The 24,143-nt window shown below is 43.5% G+C and overlaps 2 protein-coding genes across 3 annotated transcripts in view; one reads left to right on the top strand and one right to left on the bottom strand.

Moving 5' to 3' along the window:
- The window catches only part of CACNA2D3 (calcium voltage-gated channel auxiliary subunit alpha2delta 3), a 2,559,454-nt gene that overhangs the window by 2,012,800 nt on the left and 522,511 nt on the right, over positions 1-24,143 (top strand). The window lies entirely within an intron of this gene.
- Positions 2,420-24,143, bottom strand: part of LRTM1 (leucine rich repeat transmembrane protein 1) — a 66,964-nt gene continuing 45,240 nt past the window's right edge. Inside the window, exon 3 of the mRNA XM_086939137.1 lies at positions 2,420-4,876. Within this exon, the coding sequence (XP_086795263.1) occupies positions 4,428-4,876 (449 nt within the window). The 3' untranslated portion in view covers positions 2,420-4,427. The remainder of the gene's footprint in view (positions 4,877-24,143) is intronic.

The following is a 24,143-nucleotide window of genomic DNA, read 5'->3' as shown; positions in this document are numbered from 1 at the left end:
GTATTGAATAATGTCTAGATTCCTGAAGAGAACACCCGTGCACTATTGAACGAACTAACTCCTATGACCCCAAAAGGAAAGTGCTGACAGCAAAGGACATAGCCCATCCCTCCTCCTCTCATAAAACTTCCTAAGAATTCACTATTGCACTTCAGCTTGGTTAGTGGTCCCCCGGGACATCTGAAGGCATCATGCGTGTCTTTCTAGTCATATCACATTTAGAATATCATAACTTGAGCTTCCTAGATTTTTTAAGGCCTAACCCTATTGGCAATTTTTAAGCACGAGTAGTCCTATTAATAACTCCAATTAATTTGCTAAGCTCTGTCTTTTCTGAATGTATTTATGACTAGGATGCTTTTTTTGAATGATCTTTTAGGCTCACTTGACACTTTTGGTAAGGTGCCTTATAGATATACCGTTTTTAAATATTGTCCCCTCTTGTTTTTTTTTTTTACCATTAGATACATAACCTCCTTGCACGCTTTTAATCTCTTTTTAGTCCGAGTGATACAGTTATAAATTTGCTAAGGTGTTATCCTCTTGATTATATCAATGTTTATTTTTAGTTTATTTATAGTTATGTGAAAATGTCAGTGCCAATGCAATGTTTTAAACTAAAAAAACTAAAATTCACCAGTAATAATTATCTATAATAACTATAGCTCTTGCCTTAAGGTAACTATTACTCATGCCCTGCCATGCACAATCTTGTCATTAAAGATGTAATTTCAGATGTTGCAGTTATGTTATCAATGATATCACATACAACATGTTGTGAGTGATGTAATATGGGAGGTAATTGGCAGTTCATTGCAAGGCAAGAGTTATAGTAACTAGAGATAACAATAACTGGTAAATTTCAGTGTTTGTTTTGTTACATTCTTAGGTTGGCACAGAAAGTTCCACCTAACTATGAAATCACCGTAACCTTTGTTTTTCAGTAAATTTCTACTTTTTTTTAACATACCCAAGCAAGTTGTGCAAACAATCTAGGTAGAGCCAACATTCTGCTATGCATGGCTCCCTTTCCCAAGCCTTTATTGGCCCTGGGAACCCCATCACCCGGGCCTTCTTTTTTAGTAAAGCGAGGGGGTGCAGTGCCCCCTCCCCCAGCCAATAGTAGCCCCGGGGACCCATCCTCTGGGGCTGAAAAATATATTATTAAAGGTGGGGGTCACGCAGCCCTACTCCCCAATCCTGTAGAGGCCCATGGCACCCCATACCCGGGGCAAAAAACATTTATATTAGAGAAGAATGGAGTGTGCCCCCCTTCCCAATGAAACCACAGAAAGGAGAGGTGTTGAAAGAAAGGTGCCTCTGTAAAACCTCTATATCAGTCATGATTTCCCTGAATTATTGGACGCATTATCAGAAATTATGTTATCAAATAGCTGGGAGCAGATGATGGGTTGGATAATGTATTTGTACACTAAGCACATATTTTAAAGATCTATATTTCTAAAAAGGGATATCCTTTTAAACTAAACTAACAAAAATATCGAATGCAAAAATACACTGTTGCAGCTAGCTTGGGTGAAGCTGGATAATATATAAAAAAGGTTTTTATTTGTTAATGTTCGCCTGGCACATTTTGCTTTGCAGCAAACTACTGAAAACGCCATCCTACACACACTCACACATGCACCGCTATCCTGCCAATGCACTGCCTCAATCTCGTACAGCTACAGTTTCTGCCATTGCTCTGAGAAAGTCCACCTCCAAACACATGGGAGTGGAGGCTAGATGGTGCACTTGGAAGAGTGGAGAAATGTATGAGTCTGTGCAAAGGTAGAGGAGATCTTATGCACACGAGGTGTGAATCCTTCAACGGCGCTTAGTAATAGAATGTGCCACCTCACCTTGAGGTGGGTGTCGATTGTGTGAACACGCTTACTTCGATTGTGTCTTCTTTGTCTACATTAGTAAGCCCCCCTCAATTGCATTCAAAGATGATAGAGCTGTACCTCTATTTCATGTGGCAGAAATTGAAAATTGAAGTAATAGCTGGATTCAGTCCAACCATCAATCCTTTTTATTGTGCCTAAAAGTGGCCCTGATGTTTTGAAACTGACTTGTCATTCAGAAGCACATTTTAAAAATGTCACCTATGTGAACCAAAAGTCGTCATCAACCGCCGGCTAAAAATGTTCCTATTGGCTGGAGGCCCATTTGAAAACTGTGAATCAAACACTAACTGGCGTGACAGAAAAGTGGAAGTCTTAAATTAAAACGAGCAATATATATTCAAAAATCAAATAAATCGCATAATGAAGTGTTCAGGTACAAACTGCTATTCTTTATGTGCTAGGCTTTCACCGCAAAAATTGTGTAAATCCTATGTAAATACCAGGGCTTAACATTTATGGGTTCAGACTCATTCAGTGATTTAAGGACTGCATGCCAGGACACATAAACAGAATAAAAGTCTCTTCATGGGAATTATGCAGCAGTGAAGTCTGTTTTATTCATTGAAATGTGCTTACTAAGTAAAAGAATTATACGGTTTACAGTAATATGGATTTTATAATGTTAATTTCATTTCACATGGCCCTGTAACCCACTTTCAGATGCAAAGGAAGATGCGGCAATCTAGTACTCTCCACCAGCACAAGTTCCACCTGTAAAATCAGGTGTGTTTTTTAAAGGGAAAATATTGTACAATTTGAATTTTACTGATCAGAAAAGAGTAAAACAATCTGTTGTGCTGCATTTTCCCCATTCCGAATAGCAGAAATCAGAATGGGAAGGCAATGCACATTTCAGTAAATGTTGCACCCAGAAAATTAATATTTCCCAAGAAGGGTAACACCTCTCACAATATCAAGACCCTCAGAATGAGGCCCATAACAGTGAGGCTGTTAAATACCCTTCAAAAGAAGAGCTCACAAAGGATCTGATTTACCACTCATTCCAGTGCCAATAGAAATGTCTCTGGGAGAATATTAGTAATACCAAACACAATTAAATCATAACTAATACAGCCTGAGGGGTATGGGCAAATGAGTTTCACATGTATTTGTTCCATTGCTTTTAAACACATTTCTAAGTGATTTTTTCTGAGTTGAGGTGAAACTTATTGCCATTCACTCAAAATGTACACATGTATTGCATTTCTGAAGAAATTAGAAGAAAACGACATTATTTTCCACCATTGAGGAGAATACTGCAGACACATGATCGTATTGAATGTACTATCGAAGGTACACCAATGTACTGCTATTATTTGTTAATATAGTCATGCATTTATACACATTGTTATCTCTTTACATTCCGCTCATAGATTAGAAGCTATTCTAAAACTACATATGCAGATCAGAATATGGGGCCCGATTCACACAATGAACTTAAGACTCAATCCTAAACTTACTACTATTTTGGTATTCACAGAATGCACTTACTACTTTTGGCATTCACAGAATGCACTTACTACTTTTGGTATTCACAGACGTTTGGATATTGTCTTAAGTTTGTCTTAAGACAAACTTAAGACACACTTAAGACAGACTTAAGTTAGGATTTTGTCTTAAGTCTGTCTTAAGTCTGTCTTAAGTCTGTCTTAAGTTTGTCTTAAGTCTGTCTTAAGTCTGTCTTAAGTTTGACTTAAGACAAACTTAAGACAAAATCCTAACTTCTGTGAATACCAAAAGTAGTAAGTTCATTCTGTGAATGCCAAAAGTAGTAAGTGCATTCTGTGAATACCAAAATAGTAGTAAGTTTAGGATTGAGTCTTAAGTTCATTCTGTGAATCGGGCCCATGATGTCCACATTAAAGCATCTTGAAGTTAAGTCATTTTGCATAGAAATATTTTGCAATCGAAAATGAGATACTTCATCAACATCGACTAAAGATTTTGAGATAACTGTGTCTCGTAATAGAAAATAGGACATGTACGATAAAATATGAAACACCTGGGAGAAAAATCTTTATTGCATAAAAATGTGTAGGCTAATTAGCTGGAGCTTCGAAACTTATGATCACAAAGGGTCAAGGATGTAAAATGTGTCTAAGCATCTATCATAAGTTCTAACCGATCCTTCCAGAGTGCTGCCTCTCGCTATAGTGTATATAATTCACCCATACACCTTGCCTGGGATTGACACACGCACCTGTGTGTTCTTATGCAACTATCCAATGCTTGATCCGTTTTATAGCCGATGCCATTAAGGTATAATTGCACTACAGTTCTTTTCTTCCCACCTTTGAATTTGCCCAAAGCGTCTACAGACGAGTTATTTTTGAAGATTTGCTCTGCAAACAATGCTCTCCATTGAATGTGAGTCAGAAAGTTCTTTAGAACAAATCTTAAGTCTACCGGCCCCTGGTATCATATCCATGCTTCACTATGTCTTGCAAGTTAGTGACGTATTCACAGGATTCTTATACTTGTTGCTAATAATATAATATACGTGAAAAATGATGGGCTTCAGGGTAAGGAACAATCAAGGGGCTCTTTCTCTTCAGCACTCCCTTGCTCAGCTGCTGGTGCCAAGCGTTCCACATCTTTCAGCTCTCTGTGGTACTTTGCCGTTATTGCTGCATAGGCACAACCATAGACAGCAGCTGCCAGCATCATTAGACACACAATTCCACAGACAACACCAGTTATGACTACAGTGGCAATTGCATGGCGCAAACTGGCAGGTCGGGGCTTTGGCTTTGGTTCGCAGTCTGAATGCATGCCCTCTCCATGATCATTGTGGTGTGCATATTTCCCAGTGGTCCTGTGGTCTTGATTGTGGTGGTGAACACTCGGAAGATGAACATGAGCAGTTGTCGGTGAACATGTCCCATATATCTCATAGGGAATTTTTAGAAGATGCTTTCCCTTACGATTTTCTGGCTCAGCGCAGACCAGCTCATCAATTATTCCTCCTATGAAACATATTAGAAACATGTTATAACTTAGCTATTTATAACATTCTTAGTACCTACACAGTGGCATTTAGTTCACAATCTTCACTACATTCAATAAATTGTAGAATTTACTTTTGTCGAACATGCAATTATCTTCTTCATTGTTATGCTTAGAATTGCTTTAAAACTTCCAAGCTTAGAAGTCAATGGCACATATTAGTCTCTAGACTGGTGAACGAGGCAAAAAAGTAATCTTGTATCACCCTCAATAAGATGTTAAAAGTAGACTACAAATATTTTAAGCTAAATAATATGGAGCTCAAAATAAATGCTGCAAGAATATAAACAAACAGGAATAATTACTGTCAAAATATTATCTTGCTTCACCTCCAAATTTTGTAGGACTGAAGTATGGCTAGTAATTTAACCAAATCTTAATAGTAGGTACAACTTTTCTTGGCTGGGTTTGGTAACCTTTGGGTGTAATTGCATATGGATATTTTTGGATGTTTATTTGTGCAGATTACATGTTTATGTTTTTGTAATTTTAGTTTTTTCCCCCCTGAAGTATAGATTGTTACCAGGAACGTATAATGGCACATTAAAAATATGTGCCCCTCCCCCGCTACATCAAATAACCAATTGGTAATCAATAGGTCAAAGATTGAATGATATACGGCGTCCATGAAGACAATGATGGTACACTTTCCTAAAACAAACAAGCCAAATTTGCTCACTAAGCAATAATCAGTGGGATGCTTTATCTGTTCGTAGAATATTTTACCAAGATTCAAGACTTTTCCAGAAGCCAAACCAAATCAATATGAAGAGGAGTTCTTTTTTTTTATTTTATTTTTGTAAACATTTTATTTATAGATTTTCAAACATGAGCAACAAGGCACAGGGTACATCATGAATACAGTTTGTACACAATACATGGCCTTGATTAATAAAAGCAGTATATAGGCAGAGTTCAACATTAGTTCATGGAGACATCCCATCAGTCAATACAGTCTTTATCCACAAAACGATTGTCATCTGTCAGTAGTATGTTTTAACATATAGGCAGTAAAAGGAACCCAAACATCCCGAGGTCTGGAAGCGCTCGGCAAGTCTTCTGCATATCAGGTGAGTTAATCACGACAATAGGCAATATCATGTAACCATTGGGCCAGTTTGGGCGCTGGCCTGCCATCCCAGTTCAATGCCACCTTCCGTTTGGCCAACTGTATCGTTATTGCCACCAGTTTTCGATTGCTAGTTTTAAGCCTCATTACATTACCCAGCAAGCACACTTTCATATCACATTTGATTGATTCACCCACCATTTCCGTTAAGGCTTTCTCAACCTTTCCCCAGAAATCTGCCACCTTTGGGCATGTCCACGCTAAATGTAGAAAATCAGCATTGTCAACACCACACCTCTTACAGAAATGTGAATCTCTCAGACCATATCTATAAAGGTGTGCTGGGGTATAATACATTTGATGAATGTATTTGTAATGTATACGTTTCAGGTTGCCATTAGCCGCAAAGCGACCTGGCAGCCCTCAGCACTCCATGGAATAGCTTTCCATTTATCCATAGATGCCGTTGCACCAGTACCTTCATCCAGTTGCGAGGCGGAATATAAACGTGAAATTAATTTGGTTTTAGTTTGCGTGGTGTATATGATTTGCAAAGCCCCCAAGGTTGATGGTTCTTCTGGCCTCGCATTGCAGATCTCAACCTGCTATAAATAAATGTTAACATAGCAACATTCTCCCCATCTTTTATAAAATCTTGCAGGGGTATAAACGTCCCACTAGGAAACACATCCCCCATATTCCTTATCCCAATGCTGGGCAAAACCATCAGGGAGCCCGTTTCGCCCATCCCAGACAGAGCTGTATGATGCAGTAATGACGTAGCCGGTGCATGCAGCGGAAGGCTCTGCGCATGTCTTCCCAAGTTTTGCCATGCACAGGTTGTACATTGTACTGCGTCAATCTCCTTGCGCTCAAACACTGTATGCTTAGTCACAATCATCGCTTTTAAGGGAATTGGGTGTACAGCCCCAGCCTCTGCCGCCACATGCCGCAGAAACGGTGGCGCATTCTGCCAGTAATAGGCGTATTGCGCCTGTGCACATAGATAATACAGTTGTCGGGCACTGTGAAGCCTAATATCGCATATTGTCTTGTCAACGTTTCCAATTTTAACCCTCGGCTTCTTACGCGCCCATGCTAGAGTAATCAGCAAGGATCGCAGTATAGTAAAGAAATGCTGAGTGAGATGAATGGGAACATTTACAATCAAATACAAAAATTTCGGCAGCACCACCATTTTAATCAGTGCAACCATATCGGCAAATGTCAAAGGTAGTCTGGGCCACCTGGTCTTCGAGCTTGGAAATTGCTTTACCATAATTGGAACGCACAACTACTTGTGCATCCCTGTGTACCAAGACCCCTAGATACTTAACAGGGTCTGTAGACCATTCTAGGGGGTAACCTAGCTCAAATTTCTTGGTACTTTCCGTAAGTGAGAACACTACTGACTTATTCCAATTAATGTCTAGGCCAGAATACCACTCAAACCGGATATACTCTCTGATTAATTGCTCTAGGTGTATCAGTGGTTCCCTCACATACAAGTTGAAGGTATCACCCCAGGCTATCTTGCAAACAGAACACTAGCTATGTCAAACCATTATGATGTATCAAAACCGAGCATGAACTATAACAATGATGTTTATCATATCTAATAGACAATATTAGATATGATAAACATCATTGTTTTCCCAGTGTTTTTAACTTACATGTTTTATTTATAAAGAATATCTGTTTTATTGCATCAATTTATCCTATATACAAAACTTGATTGTGAAACTAATTTTTTATTTAATTAAAACAAATTATTTTTGATATCAATTTCATGTTCGTGTTATAGTTCATGTTCGGTTTTGATACATCGTAATGTTTTGACATAGCTAGTGTTCTGTTTGCAAGATAGCCTGGGGTGATACCTTCAAATTGTACATTTTTCCCTGACCCAGGATCTTTATCCTTACCAGGGGGCCCTTGATATTTCACAAAAAAAATCCCTCACATACAAGACCATGTCACATGCATACACGGACACTGCTAACGGACGCTGTAAAAAACGCAATGCCGCCTTCGCATGCCTCTGCCTTAACACACATGCCAGCGGTTCCAGCACTACCGCAAAAAGCAGAGGCGATAGTGGGCAGCCCTGCCTAGTATCACGCCTAATTGGAAATATGTCAGATATCTGTCCGTTAACTCGCACTCTGGCCACTGGGTCCTTATAGAGCAATTTAATCCAATCTGTGAAAAAATACGGCACCCCCATACGATGCTGAACTGCAAACATATACGTCCAGGCAATCAGTCGAACGCCTTTGCGGCATCCAACAGGACCGCAGCCGCCGGCAACTCAGGATTTAAGAGAATTAATAAATTATTAAAACCAGCTCCACTGCAATCGCAGGTGTTGTAGCACACCGGGTAGGCATTCGGCCCGCCCGGTGAAAACCCGATGATGAAGCATGTCACCCAATAGACGGGTGAGTGAGGGTTTTATATAAAAACCTTGGTTTTTTTCATGGTTCACATCCTTCCCCTCTCTTTCTCTTTTTTTGTCCTTATTTGCTGGCTACGATTAGTCACAAAAGTAGTCACTCCTTTGTTGTTAGATATAACTGATTTGGGGTATAGGAGTGTCCTTTAGTCCTTTCTCTCTTGTTGTTGATCATTATTCCTCCATCCACATAGATCTATTCTGTCCCAAGAACGACTGCCAGAGTGTATTCCCTCTGTGGTGACTGTAGGGTGGTAATGCATAACCATGAATGCCTCAGTGAAGAGCAGTACCTTGATGAACAATACATTTGCAGTAATACTTTCACGGACACATTAAAGATCACTCCATTTTTGTTAGTAAGAGCACATTAAAGTTCTGTACACATTCTTAAAGAACAACATGGATCATGGGGAAAGCTTTGAATTCTATGGTCAACTTTCAAAATTTAAATGAACATCAGCACTGCCTTGCTGCTAAGCACCAGTCTGAGTTTACTACATTCCCATCTTATTCCCAGCTGTTGCCATATTTACGAATCTGGCTGGGTTTGACAGTGAATGTGTTAGGGCAAAAATACTCAGCAAAACTCTGGCAGAGTGTCTGAGACTGGAAGACAGTAAACAATGATCAACGTGGTAGTAAGCAAAATAGAGAGACTAGAGAAATGTCCCATGGTTTTTAATGTTTGTAGTCTAGAATATCGAGTAGGGAATATCAATTTACCAGAGTATAGCAGCCAAAATATTGAGGACCAAAATATCAAGGAGGTAAGTATAAATAGCTAAGTAAAGATGTATTGGTTTACTGTACTTAACTCTTCGACCAAATACATTACAAAAAATATATATATATATAATATATATATATATATATATATATTAATGAAAATCAGAGGCCTGCACTCCAGTGCAATGAAAATGTCAAGCACAATTATTTCAGCTCCATTGTTTATCGGTGCAAAAGTTCACCAAACAAAACCCGAAAGGGTCTGGAGAGGCTGACCCTGAGGGGATGCCGCAGAACCTACAGGGGAAGATCTGGCTGACCTGGGAAACCTGCCTGAGCTGTCCAACTGGCAGCAGGAGGTCCCACCAGGGAGGAGTTCTGCAAGGCTCAAAGGGAATGCCTCAGTCTTGTGGGTCTTCAGCAGCAGGCTGACACCCAGGCAGCTGATTGCACCTCTGGTAAACACCTGATTTATTGGAAGAATGGTCACCCGTATAGTGAGCCTAGTGAAACCCATGTGTTGGTGGTCCCCCAGTGCTACAGGGCCTTCCTACTTGGGATGGCTCATTATGTACCCCTGGCATTTCATTTGGGACAAGACAAGAGCTTTGACAGGCTTGTCACCCACTTTTATTGGCCTCAAATGAGGATGGCCTAAGGTGCGTTCTGTAGGTCCTGTCCTACCTGCCAGGTGAGTGGCAAGTCAAGAGGAAAGAGCAAGGCACCCGTGCAACCTTTTTCTGTCATTAGCACCCCATTTGAGAGGTTGGGCATCACTATCATTAGGCCTCTGGACTCCAAAACAGCCATGGGCAACATATTTGCTCTATCTTGGTGGACCATACCACCCTGTACCCAGAAGCTGTCACCCTGGGGACTTTTACTGTGACCAGAGCTGGGATGTAGATCTTTACTCATCTGGCTTTCTCCAAGGAGGTGGTATCTGACTGAGGAACCAACTTTATGTGTGGGTACATGAAGGCCATGTGGAAGGAGTGTGGGGTAACCTACATGTTCATCTCTCATTACCACCAGAAATCAATGGGCTTGTTGAAAGGTTCAACATGACCCTAAAAGGAATGATTAGGGGCCTGCCAGAGCCCATGAGGTGGAAGTGGGCTGTCCTCTTGCAATGCCTGTTGTTTGCCTACAGGGAGGTACTACAGAAAGGGTTTGACTTTAACACCTTTGAAATTCTGTATGGGCACCCTTGTGAAAGGGTCTCTTAGTTTGGTAACAGAGGGCTGGGAGCAAGCTCCCAGGGGAGCTCCCAGGATGTGGTCAGCTATATGCAGGCCCTCTACAACCAGACAACCCTCTTTTGGAAACTCGCTGAGGAGAATCTGAGAGTCAGCCAGGTATGACCAGAATGCCACTCTGGTTGAGTTTCAGCCTGGCAAAAGGTATGGGGGAGGGATCCCGTGGATCCCTGGGCCCTGCAAGACTGCTGGTCTTGACCTTATGGGGTGAAGGAATGCAACAGTGATGTTATCCACCTGGTAGACCTCAAGTCTCCCAGGAGCCCTTTTAGGGTCTTCATGTCAATCTCATCAAACCCCATTTTGGGAGGTCTGAGCTTACCATGCTCCTGGTTGCCGATGATGGGGTGGAAGAGGAAAGTTAATTTCTCCATGACTTCCTGTCTTCCAAGGAGCAGGATGGGTTAGTGGAGGGTGTCAACCTCTCACACTCTCCTGACCCTATATCAACAGAGAGACTGCCACCATTTGCTGGGGCAGTTCACCTCTCTGTTTTACTAGTCCCAGGTTTAAATATGTTGTGTACCCTTGACATTGATACTGGGGACATCACACCTGTGAAGAACACAATTTAGAGGTTGTCTGACACGGTGAGAGGCAGCATTAAGGAGGAGGTCTCCAAGATGCTGAAGTTAGGGGTTGAACCCTCAAACTTTGGTCCTGCCCAGTTGTGTTGGTCCTCAAAGCTGCCCTCGAGGTGTCACCCCTGAACTTAGGTTCTATGTCGACTACTCTGTGCTTAATTCGGTCACCGGGATTGACGTACACCCAATCCCCTGAGCTGAAGGGCTCCTAAATCAGCTTGGAACTGCCAAGTTCCTCAGCACATTTGACTTAACATCTGATTACTAACAGATTGCCCTGACTGAGGGAGCAGAGGAGAGGGCGGCATTCTCTACCCCTGAAGGGCACTTCCTGTTCTGGGTCATGCCCTTTGGGTTTAAGACGCCCCTGCCACCTTACTGAGGTTGGTCAACCAGGTCCTACCTGCGTTGGAGAATTTCAGTGCTGCCTACCTAGATGACATTGCGGTCTTCAGATCTAGCTGGGAGGTCCACCTGCTACCTCCAAAATGTACTTTAGGCTCTGCAGAGTGCACGCCTGACTATCAAGGCCATATAGGGTAGGGTGCAGTGGTCTACATAGGTCACCAAGTGGGAGGTGGCAAGATGCAGACCCTCCAGTCCAAAATTGAAACCATTCTGGCTTGGGAACCCCAGGACCCAGATAGAGGTGAGAGCCTTCCTAGGCATTACTGGTTACCTCAAGAGATTCGTCAAGGGGTATGGCATTATTGTTGTCCCCTTAACAAAGCTGACTTCCAGAAATATCCACGTCTGGTGATCTTGACAGAGGCATGCCATTTTTTGACACCCTGAAGGAGGCCATGTGCACAGCACCGGTATTCAAGGCCCTTAACTTCTCCCAAAAATTCATTGTACAGACAGACATCACAGAGCATGGTGAAGGTACCGTCCTCTCACAGCTAAATGAAGAAGGCCTGGATCAGCCTTTAGTCTTCATAAGTAGGAGACTACTTCCTAAGAAACAGAGGTGGAGCGAAAAAGAAAGAGAAGTAATTGCTGTGGTCTGGGCAGTGAAGAAGATGATACTATACCTGTTCGGTACTCACTTCCGGGTTCAGACAGACCACAGGACCCTCAATTGGTTAATGCAGATGAGGGTGAGAATCCCAAACAGCTGAGGTGGTCCATCTCCCCACGGGGAATGGACTTTATGGTGGACCATCGTTTATTTGCTCCCCATGCCATTCCAGTCCAGATCCAGCCATATGCAAATCAGTCTTGACCCTGTTCCTCATGGGAACAGTCCAGCCCAAACTGCCAGGCCAGGTCTTCCCTGGACCATAAACAAGCATTCTGGGGCTGGTTTTCGGATATCATCCCTCATCAACCAGGCTAGCTTTAATCCAGTGTCAATGTGAGCAAGAGATGTAAATGTAAATGTAAATGTAGGTATACTTATATAGCGCGACCTGTCACCACAAAGGGCATCCTGGCGCTTGCCTAGGGAACCCGTCCTGGTATTCCCCTGTGAGAGGCCCCGGCCGGGTATCCACAAGGTGAAAGCCAGGCATCCCGCCGGGAGGGGCCGTTGTGGAGATTAAGCAAGCTACTGCCCAGAGTCGCAGAGTGTGAACCCGTGAGTCGAGAAGGCACCGGATCGAGAATTATCGAGTTCGTGGAATTTTTTGAGCCCAAGACCCGCCGAGGCGGGGAATTGAATCCTGGTCCCGGGCTGACCACTGCTTCCAGGTCTGCCGCCTCTAACCCCTGAGCCACACTTCTCCACTAAGATCCAACAGTTCTCCACTAAGATCCAACAGAGATCCAAGCCTGGGCATAATCTGGCCACTTAGGTGAGCATAGCAAACACAATAAGATGATGGATGGAGTGCTGAATTTACTTACTTTAGCCATTTGGTGCCTTCTGCCTGTCTCTGAATATACATCTGTGGTGGGAGACAGCTGGGCTTTGTGCATTTGCTATAGATAGCCACACACAAAGGAAGCTTAGGTGTGACAGATGGTCCATTCACATCCTGATGGGCCATCCTGGTCAGGATTGAAGAGAGGGGCTGACAGCTATACCTGAATGGCCAGTGTCCTGTCCCCACATAAAGGGCTGCATACCCTCCTGTAGTGAGTCTGGAGCAAAAAGATGGAAGGAAGGGCAGGGACTCAGTGCACTTAAAAGCTAACTGGGTATAAGTGTTGGACCTCAGACTCCCCAGCTCAATATACTTCTGGACCTGTGGACATTCTGCCAGGAAGAAAGACTGCTGTGCTGCTGAAAGGACAGTCACTCTGCTGGACTCCAGCTCTGCTGACCTGCTTCCCTCCTTTGCCTGGGAGTGAGAAAGACTGGGCCTGAGCCTCGCCATGCCAGAACCAAAGTGACTCCAAAGGAATGCTGGCTGGCCTTCTGTTCTAAGTCTCAGGGATATCAAATACTTATTATCACCTCCAACAGCACCTGGACTCTGTCTGATATTAGTCTTGCCAAGCCTAATCATGCCAATTCTGTCCTGAGCCCTGGGAAGTGGGTAGAAAAAGCTGCATTGGCTGAAATCCATGCATCAACGACTTTGCACCAATGGGAACCCGCAAGTCTCCCTCAAAGCCAATGCACCACCACTGTTGCTGGGACTGTAAACACTGCATTGCAAACCGCGCCAAGCATCATCTCCAATTCCCGATGCATCTCCAACTTTGTGCGGTGCTGCGCCAATGCATTACTTTATGCTGCTCGCATCACCTTCAGCCAAGCGGTTCGATGAGGATGCATAGCCTTGCTGTTTTTCGCATCTTGACCCCTCGACACATCCTCTACAGTGCGCAGCTCGGACCAACGCATCGCCTACATCAGCAGCATCAATGACAATGCATCGCCTCCTCTGCCGCCCACATCGTCCTCAGTTGTCAACACATCCAAGATACTGTTCAGTGGGCCAAAGCTGGCCCCTGTGTCCTACCCTCGGCCTTTTGGATTCCTCCCTGTGTAGCGCAGCCAGATAACCCGTTGGCGGTATTGTTTTTGAAGCACTACATTTCAGTATATTATTAATAACTCCATCGGATTGTTGTCTTTTTGGTCTTGTTTTGTTAATAAAAACATATTCTATTTTTCTAACTTGGTGTGAAGTCTATTGTGGTTTTCTTCACTGGGTTACCATATTTAGTGTTATGCAAATACTTGACATATTGCCTCTTAAGTTTAGACTGACTGCTCTGTGCTAAGTTAGCAGGGGGTGAGCACAGGTTAGTTTAGGATGCGTTGGTGACTTACCCTGACTAGGATTGTTGTTTCTTCTTGGACAGAGTACATAGCCCTGCCAATCAGAGACCACATTTTTAATAGTATACCACTGTACATGGGACATATAATTACATTACATATGGCAATCAGGTGCATGCCATTATTAAAGGGGAGAGCACGAGCACTTTAGCACAGGATAATTGTGGTAAAGTGCATAGAGTCTTAGAGTCAATGGAAAAGAATTTCAGAAAAAATTGGAGGGTGAAGGCAAAATGTATGGTGTTGCATTTTTAATATATGTCCTTGACTTTATATTCTTTCTATCTTGACAGTAATCTATTATGCTTGTTTCATGCATTCATCATAACTTACCACAGTCGCTGGGTGTGGGGGGGGGGGTGTGACAGACAGAATAGGGAAAATAAAATAAATAAATAAATAAAACCACTTACCTTGCGCTAGCTGACTTGGTGATGCGGCGAGCGCAAGGTAAGTCTGTCACTTCTCCCGTCTCACCTCCCCACTGTGCTTTCTTGCACCGGCCACCACTGACATCTTGTGAGTTGAGCCGTAAGCTCCAGAAAGTGACTGTTGTACCAAAGGCGTTATTATATGCTGCATAGCTTGGGATTTGACTTAAAAACGGTGTGTGTATGCTCTGATCCACTCAAGTTCCACCTCAGCAGTAACGCCCCTTCATTCAAAAGGATGCAAAGCAACACAGTCCTACTTGACTCGAGAAAAGGGCAACTTTCAGCACAAAATACTTTTGATCCTCTGGGCAGTTAATATTTTTGCCAGCATCATACTTTAATACATTTGGGCAAGAGGCTCCTTTTAGAACCAAATAGCTGAGTCTGGATATTTCAAGCTACCTAGTAAAGTGGCCCAACCCTTTATCTGCTGTTTGTATCTCTCTAGTAGATTCCTGTTGGACTTGGCACTTTTTGGCTAAAGTTCCCTAAACTTTTTGCCTTTCCCTTAGACCTTTTCTCTGACATAGCTGTGTAAAGTGTAATGGTAATTGGTTGTCCATGATTGGTATGTTTGCCTTACTAGTAACGTCCCTAATAAACTGCACTATGTGTGCCAGGGCTAGTAATGCAAATGCTACTTGTGGGCCTGCAGCACTAATTGTGCCACCCACACAGGTAGCTCTAAAGAGAGAACTCAGGCCTGCCACTGCCAGGTCTGCCACTGCATGGTTGTCCTGACAAGTGCACGCACTTGCCAGGCCTTACTCTTCCCTTTTTTGCACACCAGACACCCCTATGGTAGGTGCAAGGGTCCCCACTGGGCACGGTGTAGTGTATGTGAAAGGTAAGATGTACTGAGGTGTGTATCATATCCTAACAGTGAAATACTCTCCATTTCATTTTTCACTGCTGCAAGGCCCTATTGCCCATAGGACAGAATGGGGAAGGCTGTGTAATATGTTTCCAACCTATCTTCCATTAGGCTTAAAATGGATAGGTGTGTTTAGTGTGCCTGAACTCACAATTTAAAGCACATCTTTTTGTGAAGGTGGTTTTTGCATTGTGTGTTTAGAAACCACTCTTTTAAAAGTTGCTGTTTTTTTTTGTTCTAAAAATTCTGTGTGTCTCTGCCTGGTTGTGGATTGACCGTGGGGATTAGAATGTGATAGGCTCTGGGGAATGTCTTGACCCAGGGGAGGAGGTGAAACAGCAACAGGCTGACCTGCATCTGGGGTGTAGGGGGGAGGCGTAGCCCCTGGAGGTGAAGAGGCCTGGGCTGCTGCCATACAACAATCGCTCCAGCTCCTGCTGAGTGATTGAAGTTCCAGACCCCCAGTATCAAGGGAAGAAGGTGTCACTGGCAGGGAGACACCCCGGACTGGTTTGTACAGGGGTCGGTTCCCCCTGAACACAAAGACTTCAAATACATTTAGGGGTTTAACTATGAGAGCTGAATTCTCTGAACATTGGAATGGAACGGATCAAGACTGAAAAAGATTGAAACTACTTCGTGATCAAGAGGAACCTCTACCAAGGAAGAAACTGCTGTAGATGCTGAAGGAAAGGACTGACCCTTGCTGTGTTCCAGTGGCTGGCCTGCAGTTTGCTGATTTAACCAAGGAGAGGCAAAGTAACTTTGCTGTGTCCCCCTGTTTGAAAGGACTTTGCTGTGTGCTGTGTCCAGAAGTAACTTGTCCCCAAGGGCCCCAGGAGAGCTGGCTCCCTGTTGTGGAAACTCAATAACATAAAGGTTTTCAAGGGTGTCTCAGCGATGCTGTGTGCATGTGCTTTTTGCAGTCTGAGACCCTCAAAAGAATGCCCTGTGATCATGGGCACCTGGAGTCCAATTGAGTCTCAGCGACGCTGTGTGTGTGTGCTTCATGCAGCCTGAGACCTTTGTGAGGATTATCCTGTTATCATTCGCATCCGGAGTCGAAGTGAGTCCAATTGAGTCTCAGCGACGCTGTGTGCGTGGTTTCGTGCAGCCTGAAACCTTTGTGAGGATTGCCCTGTAATCGTGTGCACCAGGAGCTCAAGTGAGTCTCAGCAACTCTGTGTGTGTGTGTGCTATGTTGCAGCCTGAGACATTCGTGAGAAATTGCCCTGTTACAGTGTGTTCCATGTTCTTTGAGATGATCAACAGCTTGACCAGAAGTGCTGCAATCGTCATTGCCATCGGTCCGGACCGGTATCCCCACAGGAGCTGTGAGGATTCAACACCGCCGGCCCGAGCCTGCCTTTGCAAAGGCGAGACCTCGAACGATCACGTCAGGTGGCCGTGCTCCACTGCCCAAGATCAATGAAGTCGCATCGGAGGCCCAAGTCGCGAGGAGAGGAGAGTGAGATCTAACCCTTAGGTAACTCTCAGCGAGCGTGCGTGTGTTGCGCCTGAGGTGGGGTGCGGGCTACGAGAGAAACGCTCTTGGCCTTTCCTATCTTTTCTGCACGAGCCTCCACTCAAGTTTGTATCGTGGCCCGTACTTGCCGAGGACTGGCAGTACCGGGGCCGGAGTGTGGAGCTGCACTTTGTTTTCCACCATACCTGTTTTGGCGGCATATTTTGCATTACAAACTGCCTGATTGTTGTATTACGCATTGCATTATTTTTGCATTACGAACTGCCTGATTGTTGCATAATGAACTGCATTATTTTTATGTTACGAAGGGCCGATTCTTGCATTACGAACTGCATAGCATTACATTAGGACTGCATTGGATCATCAAAAATTGCTCATTAATACTGCAAGAACCTACAATGGCTATCTGGCCTAATAGCCGGCAAGGTGAAATATTACAAATACGCATATGTTGGATTTTTATCCTGTGGTCCGATCGTATATCTTTTTTATAAACATATAATTGTTTTTATGAGTCCATTTGTGGTGTCATCACTGGCTTACTTAGAGAGGGGTTGCATATACTTTACACATTTGCCTTGGAGATAAGCCTGCCTGCTCGTGCCAAGCTACCAAGGGGGTGAGCAGGGGCTATCCAAAAAGGTGTCCTTCCTTTCCCTGACTTAGAAGCAAGGGTCCCTATTTGGACTAAGGTACCTACCTCAGCCAACTAGAGACCCCCAGTTCTAACATTGGTGATCAGCGGTTGGGAATTTGAACATGTATTTGCAAATTCATTCACAGTGAGTGCTGTACATCACTAGTTTAGCGCAGACCACGACGCAACCACATATTGTGTTTTGATTTTTTGATTTTTTTGGTTCTATTTTTGAGCGACCTTTAAGCTACACATCATGTCTCAAAGGAGTCAAAAAGCAGGTGAGGCTGCAGAATTAAAATTTAACATTGAGACATTGCTTACCTACAACGTTGATAAATTAAGGCAATTCTGCAGAGCTTTGGGATGTCCGATGAAAAGTAGCGCCAAGAAGGAGGAGCTGCAGACAGCCTTGAGGTCCTGGTGGGAAGCCAAAGAGGCTCAGGAGACATGCGATGTTGAGGTGGATGAGTATGACCCAGAAAATGGATTTGGTCCACAGGATTTGCCATAGAGGAACCAGCCTCAGGGGCTTGTAGTAACCATTCAAGGAGGAGTTTTTCTCCAGAGGAGCTGGAGGAAAACCAAAGGGTCAGAGAGCATGAGATGAAGGTTTTAAAACTTAAAGCTCAAGCAGAACAGAAGAACCTGCTCATTGAAAGTGAAAAGCGAGCAAAGGAGAGCAGGAACGCTCTTGAATTGGAAGGGAAAAAGATTCTTTTAGTTCATGAGTTAAGCATGAGGGAACTGGACATTATGGTTAAACAGGTGGAGTCCAGTTCGAATGGTGGCAGCGCACAGACAGTGCCAAGTGTGGATGAGTACAAGCATGCACTGGATGATTGGTTGATGGTTAGCATGGCAAATGATTTGAAGGTATTGCTCAATTTGGCCCCCAGGGAGCCTAGGCTCAGTAATTATTTTCAAGGATTGCGTCAACCCTTGTTAGGGTCCAAGCTCTTTCTTGCACAAGAGCCCAACCCCTGGTCATGGGTCCCAGGGTCTGAGGAGGCATTAGACAGGGAAGAGAAGCAAAGCAGCATAGTTAGGTCCCAGAGTAGTGGGGGCTCCCGCTGTCCTGAAGTTTGTGGGTGCCATTGCTAAATGACAGGCACAGAAATCTAAATGGAAGTTTAAGGGAGGAAGGTGTACCCCGTGGGAAAACCCGTGGGACAGTACCCGTCAGTAGGGCTAGGTCCCCTGGAAGTGACTGGGGTAAACCCACCTCCAACCTTGAGGGCAGGATAAATGGAGACAGTATCCTGACTGATGGGTCTTCCAGGAGTACCCCTCTAGGTGGCAGATGGCAAGGGGCTAGCACCCGTGGAGGACCCCCAACTGCCTGGAAGTACCCATGGAGCAGCATAGCTGGCCCAGGGAGAAGTGACAAAGAAAACTCCCTGAGGTAAGGAAGGCATAGAACAGGAGGGTGTCCATGCAGTAGCCGGTCTGCGTCTGTGTTCAGTCGCCCCAAGCAGGGAAGTCAATCAAGGTAGTTGATTGCTCTACCCTGGCTTTAGGCTGGTTGGGGGTTGTGTTGGACTTGGCCCTTTTTGGCTAAAGTTCTAAAAAGCTTTTGCCTTCCCCCTAGACCTTTTTTCTGACATGGTGTTGCCATCTTGGAAGCTTTGGGCACTTTGCCTTGGCTGATCAGTGTCAAAGTGCAAGTGTTCCCTGTGTAAAGTGTAATCGTAATTGGTTGACCATGATTGGTATGTTTGCTTTACTAGTAAAGTCCCTAGAAAAGTGCACTATGTGTGCCATGTCTGGTAATGCAAATACTACTAGTGGGCCTGCAGCACTAATTGTGCCACCCACACAAGTAGCCCTAAAGAGAGAACTCAGGCCTGCCACTGCCATGCCTGCGCGCAATTTGTTAAACTGCCAGGTTGTCCTGACAAGTGAACCCACTTGCCGGGCCTTACCCTTCCCATGCACATCAGACACCCCTATGGTAGGTCCAAGGTACTCATCCTGGGCAGGGTGCAGTGTATGTGAAAGGTAGGACATGCACTGAGGTGTGTACCATGTCCTGACAGCAAAATACTCTTCATTTATTTTTTCACTGTTGCAAGGCCCTCTTGCCCATAGGACAGAATGGGGAAGGTTGTGTAATATGTTTCCAGCCTAACTTCCCATAGGCTTAAGATGGAGATGTGAAGTTTAGTGTTCCTGTCCTCACAATTTAATAACACCACATCTTTTTGTGAAGGTGGTTTTTGCATTGTGTGTTTAGAAACCACTCTTTTAGAAGTAGCTGTTTTTTTGTTCTGCCTGATTGTTGCATTATGCATTGCATTATTTTTGCATAAGGAACTGCCTGATTGTTGCATTTCGCATTGCATTATTTTTGTATTACGAACTGCCTGATTGTTGCATTACGAATTGCCTTATTTTGGCATTACGAGATGCCTGATTGTTGCATAACAAACTGCATTATTTTTATATCACGAAGTGCCTGATTCTTGCATTACGAACTGCATAGCATTGCATTAGGACTGCATTAGATCATCAAGAATTGCTCACTAATACTGAAAGTACCTACAAGGGATTGCTGGCCTAATAACCGTCAAGGTGAAATATTACAAATACGCATATGTTGGATTTTTACTGTGTGGTCTCATCATATATATATTTTAATAACATATAATTGTTTTTATGAATCTCGTGTGAAGTTCACTTGTGGTGTCATCACTGGGTTGCTGAGAGCGTGGTTACAAATACTTTACACATTTGCCTTGGAGATAAGCCTGGCTGCTCGTGCCAAGCTACCGAGGGGGTGAGCAGGGGCTATCTGAGAAGGTGACCTTCCTTTCCCTGACTTAGAAGCAAGGGTTCCTGTTTGGACTAAGTACCTACCTCAGCCAACTAGAGACCCACAGTTCTAACAGTTCCCCAGCCACTGTTGCTGCAGGTAAGAGTTGTGGGGCCGAGTGAGGGGGATTTCGAGAGACGACCACGAGGGAATTGAAATAAATAATTAATTTTCCCTTGTGGTCATGTCTCGAAATCCCTCCTCACCTGGCCCCACCGGCCCACCGCGCTTACCTGCAGTGGCTGCAGCTGGGTTCCCAAGTGCCATTTTTGCTGATGTCAACTTCATAATGTCTTTTCCTTTGATTTCCAGCGGTCAATATCTGTACCCCAGTGGCACCACACCCCATGAAAAGTTGAATGTTGCCACATGTCTGACTAGTCACAGCAGTGTGATGAAGAGGAGATCTCGGGACAATGTTTCAAGGAGGTGTATATCATTGATGCCATTTCATAATAGTAGTAAACGCTGAAGCGAAATTCAGTAAGCTGCTCATGTTTTGTGGACCGAGGAGTCAGGGGCAGGGATCACTTGAGACTATTTTGAGCTCATCTCAACATTTGAAATGAACTTTCCCTGCTCTATTTCTCACCGGCATGTGTTCACTACTTTCTTGTTGCACTCCCAGCTGTCACTACTAGCAATGCAACAAAACATGCTTTTATTACCCTTTTCATTGGGTGTCTGTGTGGGAGGGGAAACATGTTGACTTCTAATTATAATGCTATTAAATTACAAAAAAGAAACAAGATACATTTGACCATGAATTTAGGTTGTTGTCTTAGAGAACCCAAAATAAACACCTCGACTGAAAGCTTTAATATATATTGAAGCCTTAACTGAATGACTGCTCGGCTTCTCCCAATATATTAGGTAATACATTGTTTCTCTTGCATCACCCATAATAATAGCCCATAGGCAAACACTGTAGTTAGACCTCCCTAAGCATTCTGTGTGACATTGGAAATCACACAGTAAATACAGCAGTTACTGGCCTCTGTGGAACTAGGTTTTTTTGCTTTTTGTCAAATTTCTTGGCTGCTATAAGCAGCTGAAACCTTTGGCTGAAAGTCTGGCTCAAGATGAGGAATTGCATGGGTATCTGACCCAGTGTTACAGATGCCCTGTATATCCTCATTCCTTAGTGGACCCTAAGGCTCCAACTCATAATTGGCAGGATTATTCCCAACACTGTAGCCACCGTCACACTAGCTATTGGTGAGTCTGCGAGTGGGGTATGCTGGTCCATTTCCCAGGGCACTTCCAATGAGGGCCTACGTTGGGTGATGTGCATCCCCGGTAACTCAAAAGTGAGTACAGCGTAAAAAAGAGGTTCTACATTATCAGTGGAGTGTCTTTTCTGGGGGCTCAGTCTCATCAACATCAACACACACAGTTAGAATCAATAAACTGGCCTCCACTAAAATCTCCACTGATTGATATTTTAATTGCTAAACATTTATTTATATAGCAAAATATATAATGACAATATATTAAAACTCATGAGTTCATCTTGTTTTAATGTTTATCTGCCAACTTCAATAGGGAAGAATATTTTTATCTACAGTTCTATCATTTATGACAGCACTGTGAATATTCACCTATGTATAATCACTTAAATTTGCAATTCTGTAACTGACTTTGCCACCAAAATGTAGCTTCAAAGTGTTTGAAAACCATTCTATAAAAATGATTGCTTATATTCCATTTGCATAATTTATGTAGGTCATGGTGTTGTTTACATTGCTATGAAACTTTATTAGTTTGTGCATTGATGCTAATTGTGAGTTGTTATGTTAGATTATCTAGAAGTGTGGGGTTGTTGTGTGACTTCTGTGGAAAGCGTTGAGTGCGGTGCTTGAGGTTCGGCATGTGTTTGGGCATATTACAGTGAACGTTGTGCTGCTCACATGTATGCTCATATTTTTTAGGGCAATTGAGGGGAATTGATAGTACCTCATGGACCTTTATCATTACCTTAAAGTTGTTGGGTTCTTTGCTAGACGATCTGTTATGCTGATCAATTGTGGTTCACTACCTGTGTGGCTGGTGGCTGTTCTCTTGGACAGATATGCACAGTATGGTTTAACGCTAATTGGAAAAGAAAGGATGGCATCTCTCATCTTGAGTGAGTAAGGTTCAAGTGGGAATTTTAAGAATGCTACTTCAATAATTTAATATTCTTAAAGTAGCTCTGTTTATATGCTACTTAAGGAGAATCAATGTGGGCTAATTCACTCACTGGTTGTTCTGATGGCTTTTCAAAGTGTGCCTTGTCAATGACTTGAATGTGTTATAGATGTAACCTTTCTCCTCATGCTCCAGATCTGCTTAATCTGTTTTTTAAATAAGGTCAAGGCATTGAAGTGAACAGTTGTGGACAGTAGGAGAACATGACATGACAAATCAGGAGTAAGTGTGTAAAGTACAGTGCTCAGAAAACAACAATGAGTGTTAGAGTTTGGTACTGTGCACAGAATCATGGCTGGTCTGGGGAACCAAATGCAGCCCTGGCAAAAATGCTTAACCCAGCTCCGTGCCTGGTGTCTTCTTGTGCTAGCTCTCCCTTTCCATCCATTCTCTCAATCCCTCTCTCTCCTTTCTTCTCGCTCTCTGATTGCTTTATCTCTACCTTCCACCTTGCTCTCTCTCTTTCTTTTGAAACCTCCTGTGCCTGATGCTGTTATCTTTAGGGGGTGGAGAAAGTGACAGTGGCCCTGGACATTCAAAACTATACTCCAAGAGCTCCAACCCACTGGGAAAATGGCTGGTGAACTAAAGCGCAATTCCAGCTCTGCTCAGTATCCTGAAATAGAATGTAATTAATTCAGCCTAGCTCGGATGAATGAGGAAGATTGCTTGGTAAGATAATTCTGTTGTTGAAAAGATCTATGGGAACCAGGTAGGCCACGTACTTTAAAACCACTGTGGCCTATTCAGACTTTTTCCTTCCCAGCTCAATATTCTGATTAGTCTTAAGGTGGGCACTAGTGCAACTTCCTGTGTACTGAGTTTCATTGCCTCATGAAGCTGGCAGAAAACACTATCAAATAGCTGCTGTAGGAGATTGGGTTGCTGGTTGAGGAGGGGTGAAACCCTGCTCAAGCAGCAACCACCATTATTATCAGGGTGAAGTCATAGGTAAACCCTAATTTAACCTGTACCAAACCCTTGGGTAGCTTGGCATGAAGCAATCAGGTTTAACAAAGAGGCAATGTGTAAAGTATTTGTGCAACACTTCAAACAGTAACACAGTGAAAACACACCAAAAAAAGGATCCCACAGCATGCTGGAAAAATAGCCATTTTTAATATAATAAAACAAGACCAAATCAGCAAAAATACAATCGGTAGAACAGGGATATTCAATTTTAAACATTCTAGTAAAAATAGCGCTAAAAGGTGTAAAGCGATAACTGTGGATATCAGGTCACACTGGACCAAGGTAAAGTCATGAGTTCAGGTTGACAGCGATGGAATGCGGCTAGGCTGCTGGGACCCAGTTAGGCCTGCTGAACAGAGTACCTGAAATTGTGATTTGCAGAGCATTGTGTCGGTTCCGGGATGCGGTGAGGCTATGATGCAAGGTCCTGCGTCATTAAGGATACCATCGGCGAAGGCTTGTGCGGCAAAGTCTGGCATTGAGGATGC

This window comes from Lissotriton vulgaris, chromosome 9, assembly GCF_964263255.1.
Source record: "Lissotriton vulgaris chromosome 9, aLisVul1.2, whole genome shotgun sequence".
In the NCBI taxonomy this organism is placed as follows: domain Eukaryota; kingdom Metazoa; phylum Chordata; class Amphibia; order Caudata; family Salamandridae; genus Lissotriton; species Lissotriton vulgaris.
Note: the sequence above shows the minus strand (reverse complement) of the source record. Positions and strands in the feature narration are given on the sequence as shown.